This window comes from Lissotriton helveticus, chromosome 10 (genome assembly GCF_964261635.1).
Source record: "Lissotriton helveticus chromosome 10, aLisHel1.1, whole genome shotgun sequence".
Lineage (NCBI taxonomy): Eukaryota > Metazoa > Chordata > Amphibia > Caudata > Salamandridae > Lissotriton > Lissotriton helveticus.
Genome location: NC_136071.1, coordinates 214,175,685 through 214,189,952, shown reverse-complemented (window position 1 = coordinate 214,189,952; position 14,268 = coordinate 214,175,685). Strand labels below are relative to the sequence as shown.

Below are 14,268 nucleotides of genomic sequence, written 5' to 3'. Positions count from 1 at the left end.
AGTTTTAATCCGAGTCTCCAGTCGTGTTTCGTGTTGGTACTTTTGAACAGATTATGTTTTGCCACCCATTGTGACATGGTTGATTTTAATTGCTGAAGTAGGGACAACTTTGGTTGTCACCAGCTGAGAATATATGTAACTAGATTATTTGAGATAGGAATTTTTATGAGAAGTGTTTAAGAACTGTGTCCTTTTGTCATTTTTAATTATTGTGATGTTATCTTTTTTTGTGCTATATGTATGTTTATTAATTCCCCTCCTCTCTCTCTTTTTAAAAAAATTTTTATTAAAAATTGAGCAAACGAAGTAGATCTGTTTCTATTTTATTTTGATTATATATGATGTTTATGAATTTTTGTATTTTATGAATTTCCCTAGCCAGCTGTCCTATTTCAATTGTCTGTTTATACAAAGTCGTGTTGGTACTCTGCCAGTCACTCCTCTTTCTGATTTTTCCGATCCTATCGACCTCTTGGGGGATTGTCTATATCTCTGCCCTGATTTCCTGGGTCCTGTGGCCTTACGCCATACTTCTAACCAGTTTGTGGCTTCCTGCGATAATGTAAAGAACCAAGTCTTTCCTTCCGCCTCCACTCTCAGTTTTGCAGGAAAGAGAATTGCGTACTTAAGTTCTCTTTTTTGCAGTTCTTTTTTCACATCCATGAAATCACGTCTTTGCTTCGTTACTATCGCTGTTTAGTCTGGGTACATTATTATCTTGCTATTGTCCTCCTGTATGGGGGTTGGGATACTAGCTGCTTGTAGAATTGCGTCATGATCATGGAAATTGAATATCCGTGCCAGTATAGGCCTTGGTGGTGCTCCAGGCCAGGATCTCCCACCAGGCACTCTATGGGCGCGTTCCACCGAGAAGAATCTGGACAGTCCTCATGGTTGCAATTCGGTTTTAATGAGTTCTTCTACAAAGAGGTCGAGTGCTGGCCCCTTTACACTCTCGGGCAGTCCTACTAGGCGAATATTGTTGCGTCGAGAGCACCCTTCTTGATCGTCGAGTTTTGCCTCCATTTGTTTATGTGCTCTTTCCAGATTTTGACTTGTTGTTGTAAGGTCACTGTACCAGTGGATAGCTTTGCTGTCGTGGATTCCACCTCTGTTATTCTGGTACTGATGTTAGGAACGTCCTCTCGCAGCAAAGTGATGTCCGTTGATTTCGTGCCAATTGACATTTGCATCTGATTCAGGGAGAGCATTATATCCTGCAGGGTTATTTCTTTAGATTGTGTGGACTGAGATCCTTCTTTCCCCCCATTTGTGTCTCATGGGTAGGCGTTTTATCTCCTCGATATGCATATTTCTCTAATTTATTTAATTGCGTTGCAAGCAATAATGTTTTTAACACTCATTGTACATAAATCAATCCATGTTTTTGGTCTTAATGTTGTTAAGGGCATGAAGACAGGGCTAGTTTAATTATCATACCGCAGATAACTGTCTGCTTTAAGCACATATCTCTTGATTTGTGCTTGACTCTGTTATTTGGATCAACTTCACGAGGGAACAAAAACACTGACCTGCTTGTCTTTTGGATCAATTTAGCAGGGAAACAAATACAGCAGCTCCACTTGTAATGGGGCCAGCGACGTGCATCCAGGTCCTGAAATGTCTAAGTGGCGGAGATTAGCATGGCGAGGCATCTCAACACAATATACATATCAGAGGATTAGCATTCTAACACTTACCATTAGCAAGAAGAAGGCACCAAAATACGCACGCTTGCATACACTCCTATGTGTGATGAATTGGAAAGGGTGGGATCTATGCCTGTGAATGATGGACGGCTGTCCTCACACAGGGCTGGAGACTCCAATGCCCCAAACAATGATGCTGAGAGCGTCTTTTACCTATAGCGGAAACTGCCATTCACAACAATGGCAATGAAGGACTTTAGAACAGTAAGCCGTGCGTCATGTGTCACAGTTCAGAAAGTTGATTTACTGCCTGGCTTCTGTCTCCTGCTTCAGAGTGAGGTGGGACAGGCAGCCTAAAACAGACAGCCCAGACTCAAAAACATTGATTTGTTTAGAGATGTGATCCTTTCTCTAAATAAATTGATTTATTTAATATTTGTAAAGGAATGTATCGGAATTTCATGGGGGTGCAGTCCCAGAGCCCTAATGGAGAAATCGTCCCTGCATATATGGGGGTATGGAAAATCTATACATACCTTTAAATATTTTTGATTCGATATTTTGTCCTTGACATTCGCCTCCCTCAATATTTGGGCTTTGATAATAAGGGTGCACATCCTAAATTTAAGACAAAGGGCCTCCATCACAAACCTGATAGATATCGTGCCCACCTTATTGGATGTGCCAGAGTGTATAGTGCACTTGTAATAAAGCAGATGGCATATTTGTCATGTTTGTGACAAAGTAACACATTTGCCAAACCTTTAAATCAGACCCATATTCCTGTATACCAGAGGCCTTTTACACCCTCCTGCGGCCTCATATAAATCTTGATCCCTGGTATTAGCATTCTGTGTACAACTGTGCTGTGAAGTCAGGGAGTGTTTCTAACCACGTCTGACATTGATTCATATAATCATATAGTTCAAAGACAGGTGGCAGCGCTGTGCCCAGTGATATTGACTCCCAACCCAGGCATTTTAATTAATATAACAATAATCAATAATCAAAGTAGCAAGGCGGTGCTCAACGTAACCAGAGGTGCTATCCTACCTGAAGGCTCTGGGTGAGTCTCCTTCAAATTTCTATCATGTCATTCAGTGTTGCTTATGTTACGATTTTTTAGGTAGTCTCAACTTTATCCCCTGCCTAAGCTTTTCATTTGCCTTCACTACCTCCATGGACACGTGAGTTTATAAATTAGGGGCCTAATTTACAATAAATTGGCATAGAGCAGCGCTGTATGTCTTTTTGCTGCGCTGCCCTTCGTCAATTCGTAAGGGCAGGAATGCACCATATTTACAATATACTGTGCATTCCTGTCCTTTCTGTCTGCACCAGCACACAATTTAGTGCCTAGCCCCAACGCAGGCACCCTTGCATCACGGTGCAAGGGTGTCTGCATTGTTAGAAGGATTGTTTTTGCGCAGGAAGGGACACCTTCCTGCACAAAAACAATTAATTGAGACTTTTTTCTCTTTCTATGTGTGCTGCAAAATTCAGAGGAAGAGGAAAAAAGAGGAGGAATAAAGCTATTTATCCTTGTTATGCCTCCACTGTGGAGGTGTACAGTTTGGACGCATTCCCACATTTACAGATGGGGAATGTGCCAAAACCCATGGGCGTTGAATGGGGAAATCCTCCACAATGCCCATGGAATGTCCCCCCCAGATTCAGTCTAAGGTAACTCAGTTACTTGTGCTGCTTTGCCTTACACCATATCTACAAGGCCAGAAAAGCCACACAAAGTGGCTTTGAGTGGGCTTTATAGTTAAGAGTCTGCACTCTGGCATCAAAGACCAAATTGAAATCGCCCCCCAAAATAACAGGCATGTTTAGGTCAGAGAGACTAGATTTAAGACTTATCAGAAATTCTGGGAAGTCTTGGTTTGCCCGTAATATACTGCGCAGGCCAGTCGAGATCTATCTAAGACTAGGGATGCGGTCAACCATCTGCCCGAACAGTCAGTCTCATACTTCTCTACTCTAATCCCACTATTGGCTCAATTTATCATCGCCACTCCTCTAGTATTTCCCTTTTGGTTGGAGCAAAGAAGATCTTGAATCCATTTTTGATTTTTAAAAGCTAGCTTACAATCTTGCTACTCAAGATGAGTTTCTTCCAATAGACAGATATTGGCCTTAGTTTTACGTATCTATCATTGTCCTTACAAAAAAAAAATGCTTCATAATCTTATTGACCTTCATGGCTGTATGAGGAATCATTTTTTCTTTTATCACCCTCACCCCCCTCCACCTCCCATCACCTCCCATAGGAAACCCCCCCCTTAAGAGCTTTGGCGATCTTATTCGCACCTCTAGGGCCACGTTTATCCCTCCACATAAATCAAAAACGGAGCTCAAAAATATCATGAAAGACCATAATCTATTAGATGTATGGAGGATTAAAAATGGCAAAAGAAGGGACTATTCTTTTTTTAGTCATAGATATAGACACCACTCACGAATAGACTTCTTTTTGGTAGAGCAGAATCTACTTTCAGCGGTCGATTCCATATTATACATCCCAGCCCCGCTATCAGACCACTCAATGGTAGAAATAACGATTAAGCTTATACAGGGGGAGCAAGGAAGAAGATGGACCCTTGATAGAACAATACTCCAAAGAGATGATGTAAAAGATGATCTGGTCAAGCTGGTGGCTGAATACTTTGGGTTCAATAGTGGTACTGCACCCGACCAAATTGTTTGGGAGGCCTTTAAGACCTACCTGAGGGGGCTCCTAACCACCTTTACGATAAAGAGAAATAAGGCCAACAGAAAAGCTGATGAAGACTCTCTCCTTTCAATAAAACAAAAAGAACAGGAGTTACAGAGAGCCTCATTGAATCAGCAGACTAACTTGGCTAATATACAGAGGGAGATAGGTGGCCTAAAAGCCAAGTACCAGGTGAATTTAGACAAAGTAATTAAAGACAGGTGGGACGCTAGTAAATTACAAAACTTCTCCTACGGAGAAAAATGTGGACGCCTTCTTGCTTGGAAGACTAGGTCAGATAGAGTCAGAAATCAAATAAAAGGATTAAATCTACATGCTACGGGGGCCCTATTGTATGACAACGCTCAGATCTCTGAGGAATCTAAACTCTTTATGCAAGATCGCTATACAGAGAATAATGATTCCTCGTCTCAAGAAGCTCCAGACTGGCTTAAGCAGCTGGAGGTACCTCAGCTATCAGAGACAGATAGTGCCTTTTTGAGCTCAGCTATTAAAGAGGGAGAGGTATACAACCAGATAAAAAAGGAAAAGCAGCCGCCTTGATGGGCTCCCGGTTGAAATATATCAACTAGGTACCGACATAGTTGTTCCTATTCTTACGACTCTATTTAATAAAGTACACCTGACAGGAGAGATTACTCCACACACCTGGTCAGAAGCTACAGTCACCCTGATTTTGAAGCCCAATAAGGACCCTCTGGTCATCGAATCTTACAGGCCGATCTCGCTGCTAAATACAGATTATAAAATCTTTGTGGGGGTTTTGGTAGCGAGATTGGCCAGGGTTATTAAAACTGTGGTGCATGAGGATCAGAGGAGCTTCATGCCGGGTAGGCAATTGAACGAACTGACCTTTTAGGCCATCGCTGCTATAGATGTTGCTACCGACAAGAAACTCCCCCTGACTATTGTAGCCATTGATGCCGCTAAGGCATTTGACCAAGTTAATTGGTCTTATTTATGGGAGGCACTATCCAGATTTGGTATCCCCATACATTTTATAACATCAATTAAAGCACTCTACTCTAATCCCAAGGCAAACATTCTTGTCAATGGTCTCCTCACAGATTGGGTGAAAATATCACGTGGCACCAGGCAGGGTTGTCCTCTCTCTCTGTTATTGTTTAATTTGTACATTGAACCCTTTGTTATTCGGCTAAGATCAGATAGTCTGATTAAACCCTTTAATATTGCAGAATTGTCTTTAAATTTTGCTTTATATGCAGACGATCTTTTAATGTTTACTTCTAACCCAGATGAGGCAATCCCCCGACTTTTTGACCAGGCAGAAGCTTTTGGGGCTATTTCGGGCTATAAAATAAATAAAGAAAAGACGGAGATCATGCAGTGGAATCAGGAGGTGGTGCTTCCGGAGGTAAAATCACGCATGAGATATCTCGGAATATATCTGGTTCAAGACATCACAGAGTTATCTAAAATAAACTTAGATAGAATCTATACGGAGATATGTGGCCTCTTACAACGTTGGTCAGGTCTCCAGTTGAATATTTTTGGGAGAGTAAATTTAATCAAGACGCTCATCTTGCCCAAAATTACCTTTCTGTTCAACTCGATTCCACTAATGTTTAGCCCGAAAGATATAGCGAAAATACAGGGGAAAATTGGTTCCTTCATCTGGAATTCGAAGTGATCGAGAATATCCTGAAAGAAGTTGAGAAGAAAATTAAAATCAGGAGGCTTAGTTTTGCCAGATATACTTATTTATTGCCATTCCTTTCATTTTAAAAACTTTAGATTATTGGCAGATAGGGCTGACACATCATCTTTAGGCCGATTGTTTCAGGCATTATTGCATGGCATTCCGCAGGGGCATGAATACTTTTTTATTTAAGTTTGGCGACCCTAGGTTCTACAAGAAAGTGAGATTAAAGATCCTGGGTACGGCTCTAAAAAACTGGATATTTCTTAGAAGAAAGTTGGGAATTCCTTACTATACGTCCCAAGCTCCGATATGGGATTCTCCGGGAACACCCGAGTGCCTTAAAGATCAGTTATCACGTCCCCTCAGATGAGCAGGTATAATGTATTGGCGAGACGAGATCTACAAAACAACTCACAGCTTAATGACTGGGAATCCCTCTCTAGATTAACAGGGGGAACACTTACCAGGTTTAAATATTATCAGCTTTCAGCCTGGTGGGCCACTATACCATGGGTTTCCAATACTTCAAATCCAAAGTTCGATCTAGTAAATAGAAAGGGGGGATGGAAAAAAGAGATATCTTATTGGTACTGGGCTATGTTGGAGGCAGAGGGAGTGACAGAGTTAGAAATTCAAAAGTTGTGGTGTGGTGTTGTGGGCTTGGATCATAACCTGAAAGACCTGTGGGCAGACTCCTTTGTAATGTTAAACTCTGTAGTTAAGTCCGCCCCCCTCAAAAGGAATCACCTCTTTACTCTATACAGAGTATACCTATCACCGAAAAAACTATTCAAACTTAAGAGCCTAGAATATGCTTGCCCAAGATGCAAATTTCCTGCCGCTGATGATCTTCATATGTTCGCAGAATGCCCAATGCTCATAGAATACTGGTCTAAAATAGAAGAGTTCTTGGCTGAGGTACTGGGAATACGAATTGTGGTTACCCCAAGGACAATTCTGTTTGGGCTAGTCGCAGAATACCATCCGAATGACATGGTGGCTAAATTTATTTTTTATGTGATGATCTTAGCAAGACGGGAAATATGCAGATCCTGGAAGGACGTAAACCTCCCAACTTTTTCAGATTGCCTGAAATATGTCATCTATATCAGCGAATCGGATATGGCCTGCGATAGCACTAGCTATGATAAGATCTGGGCGGCCCTTGTGACATGGCGGAATAGATGAGGATATTCCAATGATTTCACCTGGGTACTGTTGGGTCTTTTTCTCCAATCCAATAAAGTGCTCCTCGGTTAAAGAGGATTGGAGTTGATTAAGCAAACAGTATAAGCTAGAGGGGTTTCCCCTTTCTCTCTCTCCTTAGGGCTGGGTACCGAAGGCGGAACATCTTAAATACAGGAGAGAGGGGGGGGGGATTCCCTATCTAGAATAACCATCTTTGGTGTATGAGGAATACAAAAAAAAAGAGTCTGCCCTCTGGGTTGCTGAAGCATCATAAAAAGCCATGCACCAGTGGTCCAAGAGACTTGTAAATAAGCCCCATAGTCACCAGTGCTTGACCACAACTGCTGGAGCTTTCACTTGTTCACTCAAATGAAAACAAAAGTAATGTGTTTCAGGAAACATAATAAACAAAAAATATGGAAAATTGGCTTGGCACAAATTGACAAAGTAGGAACCTATGAGCATATTGGTGTGAACATAGATTATAAAACAGCGCTTGCAAATTCAATCAAAGTGACAAAAAGCTGGAGTAGTAATCAACTCCATCAAAAGGTGGAGGAAAGGCAACTATTCAGACAATCAAAGTGTTCAACACAAAAATAACTTCATCACTGCTGTACGGATCACAATTTTTTATTTAAAAACTATTTTGGGCATGAACACCACATACATGCAAGCAATACAATCCTTGTTTAATCTTCGGTAGGCAACCTTTCATAGCATGCTATGTCTCAAACTTGATATTCCATCACTACACGCACTCCATATGGTTGTAATAAATAATGATGTCTGTGACTGCAGCAGGGCCAATGCAGACTCCATCAAGAAACTCATTTTGATCAAATAAATACTAACAAAGATACAAGGGGAAGTCTGAACCTTTTGACGTTAAAGGACTCAATGGAGGCACACATTCTACCCCTGCTAGTTACACTTGATGGTATGGCTAAGGATATTCAAAAGAAACAAATAAAGGACTCTCTATTGGCCAGCAGCGGTAAGGAATACTTTCTAGCATCACTGAAATACAGAGATGTAGATTTCGTTTTCAGATTCCTATGTCACTGTAAGATAACCATATATTACATCAATTTTGGAACTTGATGTAAAATAAAAAATGTAAGGTTTAGATTAATGTATATTTTATTTGACCAATTTGAAGGATCTTGGAGTATTTCCTGCCCTGGTTTATTGCGATATAGGCTGTGTGGATGTAAGCATGAGTCAATAGGATAATTAATTTATCTATGCCCTAAGCTCTTGGCCATTCAGGAGAAGTATTTAGGGGACTATTTTAGAGAATTTAACTTGATGACAATCGAAGAGGCTGTCAATCTTTGTTTTAATGCTCAAAGTAATTCCTATATCCGCAATCTTATGAAATTTCACAATCAATCTTATTTTTTATTTTAAACAATTTAGATACTGTTGATGTAAACAACTGTTTGGTCTTTATCATTAACTTACACTTGAATTTTTACAACAATGGGTGTTTTTTATAAAGGGAGTATTCGATCTTTTTACTTTCAGGATTTATTGCAATCAATGATTTATACATTGAGGTTATTACTCACAACTGCTGGATCAGTGAAGAAGTGTGTTTTCCATTTAGAATCCACTTTCTGCCTTGCATAGCATAACATAGTTTATGTAACTTCATGTTGTAATATTTCAGTATTCACCTATGTAAATAATATCTTAAAGTCCTGGACCAAAGCATTGATGACTGGGTAGATAGCTATGTTTGGCCCTCCCTTCAGCCTCCCTAAATTAAATAAAAAGACAAACTTTTTGTGTGTATTATTAATTGATGACTTTTTTTGGATTATAGATTCTGAAATGAAACATGTTCTGGAAATACACGCCGATGATCCAATTACAACTGGAGCACAGGCCACAGTTACTGCCACAGTAAGGGTTCTTGGTGGCAACTCTATTTCCATGGAGGGCCACAGGCCATATCACTTCCACTGGATTCATACACCCTTGGTTCTAACAGCAGAATATGAAAATACATCTAGCTCAGAGATTAAATTGCTTGCTAAATCTCCAGGAAACTACTCCATTTCAGTTTGGGTGACTCGCACAGGGTGCCATTCTTGCCCTCCCATTGCAAAAAACTTCACCCAAATACAGATAACAGGTAAGGCATTCATAAAATACATTATACTATTTGAAAGTGTGAGCTGTCATAGCATGCCATGTTTAATATGTCATTCTGATTGTAGATTTAGAGACAATTTTATAGTTTAGTAGGCCAGAGCTCCCATTCAACTAAATCTACATTTCTGATCCCTTACTTAGTTTGAGCTTATACAGGGATTCTGATGTCAGAGCTTCAACCTGCTCCACTGTCAGAAACCCTTGACACCACAGTGCTGCAATCTCTGGTTATCTCTGCCAAGTTGAAAACGAGGGAGGGAAAACAAACAATGGTCATCATGCACAGGAAGAAACCTGCCTTTTAGTCAAGGTCATTGCAAACGTCCACATTAGGAGTTATCTGTGGAAAATAAAACAATGCAAAGCAGGAAGAAAAGCAGAGAAGTGAAAGCGGCCCTGCAGGGAGGAGCTCAATATAATAACCAGGGGTGGCTCCTCTGCTAAAATGATAATAACTCGAGGTTATTATCATTTTATTTTTCCTTCCTGAGGTAGTTTTGTGGAGCTGGGCAGGGCTGGGCTGGGCAGCTCAGGGGGGAGGAGTGGTGGCACTCTTTAAGTGCCCATGACTGTTTGGCTAGCCATCTAGGGCCGGTCAAACAGTCATGCACACTGTGCATGTTCTCCACCCAGGCTGCATTACAGCCTGGTTAGAGAACATGCCCAGGCTCCCATTCCCTATCTCACATCGATCTTTGGCGCTCAGACCAATCACAACGCTGCATTGCACGGTTGTGATTGATTCAGTTGAGCCTGGGTGCCTCCTGCTCACACAAAAGCCAGAAAGAGGACGAGAGGATGGAGGAGAGGAGGTAGCCAGTCAGCCGGCCAGCCCCGGCCGACAGTTAAGTGTTTATTTTTTTGTGTGCGTTTTAAACCACCCTACCCCCTTCCCCCTCGCTACCTCACTGCTGCTTCATAGCAGCAGCTGCTACTGATAATAACAGTGTCCAGGCGGCCCAAGGAAGGAAAGCTGTAATGTGAGAGTGGGCGCATACAATTTAAGCTTCCCAACGGCTCAGAAGGAGAAAGCTGCATTCACTTCTCCTTGGTTTTCTTCGCCCATCGGGATGCTCCTTATGTACCACACCCGTTTTGGGATTTTCTTATTAAGTGCTTGACCCCATACTCCTGCAATTAGAACCCTGCTTCACTAAGAGGAGGAGTACCATTTCTGGGTTTTTGGTCCATCGCATATTTCTTCAGGTTCATCTCATATTCCTTCAGTACATACATAAGACCTGCTGTCGTTATGAATATCGGGATCATTTGTACATAACGGAGTCCTGATGATGAAACAGTCATTCGATAGGGAATGTAATGTCAACATGACTTATACACCCTTTCTTATATTACAGACTTATTGATAATGGGCAGTGCTATTCTTGCTTTTTAGATACTGACCTTTGATCATTGTTTGTCACATGTGTATATCACTGATGTTGAGAGAGCACCAAGCATGTTTGTTTCACCTACTTCATGGATGGATACTGGTTTTTATATTTGCTCTTATGAATAAATGACCATTTGGTTGACAATATTGTTGATAATTGTATGTTCAGGGGCCACTGTTATGAAATGCTCTTTTAACTGAAGATGAAGGTTTACTAGCCAAATTATATTACAATTACAATAGACTGTGTGCAAGGAATTGCAATAGACTGTGTAGCAGAATAATCAGATGCTGAAGTCCTCAGTGGTCAATGTTTTGGTAGCAAACAATGTGCTGTTTTAGATTGCCCCCGTCTTTTGGCTCGCAGCAATTTACTTTTTGATGCATCATATGGATTTTGCCTACGTTTTCCTGTTGCCAAAGAAAAATGGGACTACCTTCTCATATTTACTGATACCTCTGTGCTCTAGATGAACTTCTGAGCAATCCCTACCTTGTACTGCACCACTGACAAAAGTATGTGTGATTGGACTCTGGGACAAATTTATCATCAAGCCACACAGCACAGAAGCCACCTTTCTGCGCTGCATGACAGAGAAAGGGCAGGAATGTGACATATTTAACATATTACAGCACATTCCTGTGTTTTTCTAGTACTGACGCACAATGTGCTGCCTAGCGCCAATGTGGGTTCTGTGTAGGGTTACTGAGTATGCAGGAAAAAATGGCGCCTGGGCTGGTTGCGGTGTTTAGATAATAACAGAGATTCTAATAGTACGGTGGTGCTACAGGTCAGTGGAGACCCCTAAACCTCTGCAGGGAGTGACAAGAGCTCACCCAAAGAAATGAACAAAAGTCATGTGCACACGTTAGGTATAAAGTATGGACAAGACATTCATAGTAAGTGAACAAAAGCAGATAATGAGACAAGTTGGACAAGTCTGAGAAGTTTCTTTCAAGTGAAATGTATTTTAACCATCCTGATAGGAAGGAATGGTAACATCAAGGCAAACAACCAGCCGACACGTGTTTCGTCATGCGGGTGCTGTACCCGTGACTCTTCAGGGCTGGGGGTAAAAGAAATGTAGAAAACATGGTATAATATGGAATAATACACATGGCAATGATTCGTTGTAAGGTGATGATGCGCAGGGAAAAACACCTCAAGTGAGTGGTAACCCTATAATGTGGAAAGGAAACTAAAAAACACAGTAATAGTGACATCATACAAAATATGAGAGAAAAAAAACCCTAGTGAAGGATATTACACTAATGACTTGAAAAACCGAGAAAATGCCAGCAGTGGAGCTCTTGGCAGTACACTATAAATAGAAGCAGTCATCTTCTTTCTTGAATGAACGTACATTACGTAAATCAAAGGACAGATCAAATTGTGCGGTGACGCATGAGTGAAGTTAAACATCATAAATAACAGTCAGACATATTTGAACCATAATAAGGACGAAATGTGTACATACGTAAATACGGAAATTTTGGAAAATGACATTTCATGCGAGCGGATCATGACATTACTAGATTTCAAAGGTTTCAAATCCACCAAACTAAGGGGCACATTACGATCGCGGTTTTCCCGCATCCTCCGGGCCGGCGGAAGCCACCGCCGTCCCGGAGGATGTGGGAAAACCGCTGGGGAGGCACAAAAGACCCACCGCCAAATTAGGATGGCGGTGGGTCTCAAAATCGGTCCGCAGCTTTTCCGCCGCGGTCGCCTTCCGACCGCGGCGGAAAAGCTCTAACATGGCTGGCGGTGTCTATCAGACACCGCCAGCCATATTAGGATGGCGGAAAACAGATGCCTTTCTGCGGCGGATTCTCCTCCGTGGAAAGACATACGGTGATTTCTTTGGGGGCCCGTTGCGGGCCCCCAGGGTGATGGGGGGGGTGGGGGGTGCACATGGGGGGTACCTATGGTACCACCCTGCATTTGCGTGCACGAAGCGGCAGGCACCGCGCGGTGCCTGCCGCTTTGTGCATGCAAATGCTAAGCATGCATATTTAACCTTGCGGCGGGTGCTGCTTCAAGCAGCACCTGCCGCAATGTTAAATATTGAGGATGTGACCGCCAGGCTGGCGGTCACATCCTAATTGTACTGGAGGGACCGCCGCTGCCCCTGCGGACGGTCCCTCCTCCTCTAGGGTGGCGGACGGACGCAGGGTCGTCCGCCATCCTAATGAGCCCCTAAGTCTAAATCAATTTCTCAAACATACCACCTGAAAAAACGGTGTTCCCTGAGACAGGGCCAGATCTGTCATCTTTAAAACAGGGACACATGAAGCCACATATTTGGGCTCTAGAGGAATAGTCTATTGTTCGATGTCTCACCACATGCTGTATAAACAAGTCAAGTCAAGTCAAAGAAGTCTTTATTCGACATTTCATCATAAAAGACATGCTACACAACCAATAGTATATCATATTTACAGATAAAAGAATGTGAGCAATGCGTTAAAACGATAAATTAATATACATTTAAGAACAAGCTAAGAGTAGTATTAAATCACATACAACAAGACTTCATTAACACAATATAAATCCAATTGTATAAAACAGTTCCAAAAAAGACCATATCATTCAATGGCACAATAAACTACTGTTCTAGCTAGCAGTTTACGGGGCAATCGAAAGAGACTTGATCAGCCTTGCCCGTAGAATCCATGCCCAGCTCAGGAATTTTGCAACCCCAATTACAACCAGTGACGATGTATCTGTTTTTAAAATTCTACTGGCTGTTTTCGCTGAACGTGTGCCCAGTGTTCTACATACTGGGCGTAACCACTTTTGTCTTGGTGCGTGGTACAAAGGGCAGACAAAAAGAAAATGATCAACTGTTTCACCCAACCCTAAACACAGTGGTCAGTGACCAAACCCACCATGGCCCCAGGACTTAGTTAGGCCCCTGAGCGGCAGTGACCCTACTCTAAATTGATGGAATAACTTGCGGTCCATAGGTCTAGTAATAACATCCCAATAATTTTCCAGCTGGCAGGCATCCTTCACTAGCACAAAGGATGCCGTAAGAGAACCATCTGTCATTAGGGAATGCCTTTTACATACAATCCACTCCCAATAAAAGTTTCTCAACACTTTTTTGGGGGGAAAAGTAGCTGTGTCTGGATTAGACCACAGTTCCCCAACCCCATTTCATATAGGGTAGTTCTTAGGTCTCTCAACCAGCCAATCTTGTGGGAGCCCTGAAGATCCTTAACTTCCAAACACACTTTCGCATAAAGCGAAAGTTCTGGCATAATCCACAGGCGCCGCCAGAAGGCTATGGGTCTATATCTTGCTATATCCTCCACTGGTTGACACCCTAAATCATAAAGAAGGGGAATACGTGGTGTGGATTGCGGTAGTCCTACAGCCGCCCTGAGAAATTTATTTTGGGCCATTTTTAATGGGTCTAAATTGCTAAAGCCCCATAGCTCTGCACCATACAGTACTGAAGGTAAA

General features: G+C 42.0%; 1 protein-coding gene across 1 annotated transcript in view; it reads left to right on the top strand.

The window, feature by feature from the left end:
- Positions 1-8,182: 8,182 nt before the first annotated feature.
- The window catches only part of TMEM130 (transmembrane protein 130), a 227,667-nt gene continuing 221,581 nt past the window's right edge, over positions 8,183-14,268 (top strand). Inside the window, exons 1-2 of the mRNA XM_078662700.1 lie at positions 8,183-8,237; positions 9,072-9,383. Coding sequence (XP_078518826.1) covers positions 8,183-8,237; positions 9,072-9,383 — 367 coding nt within the window. The remainder of the gene's footprint in view (positions 8,238-9,071; positions 9,384-14,268) is intronic.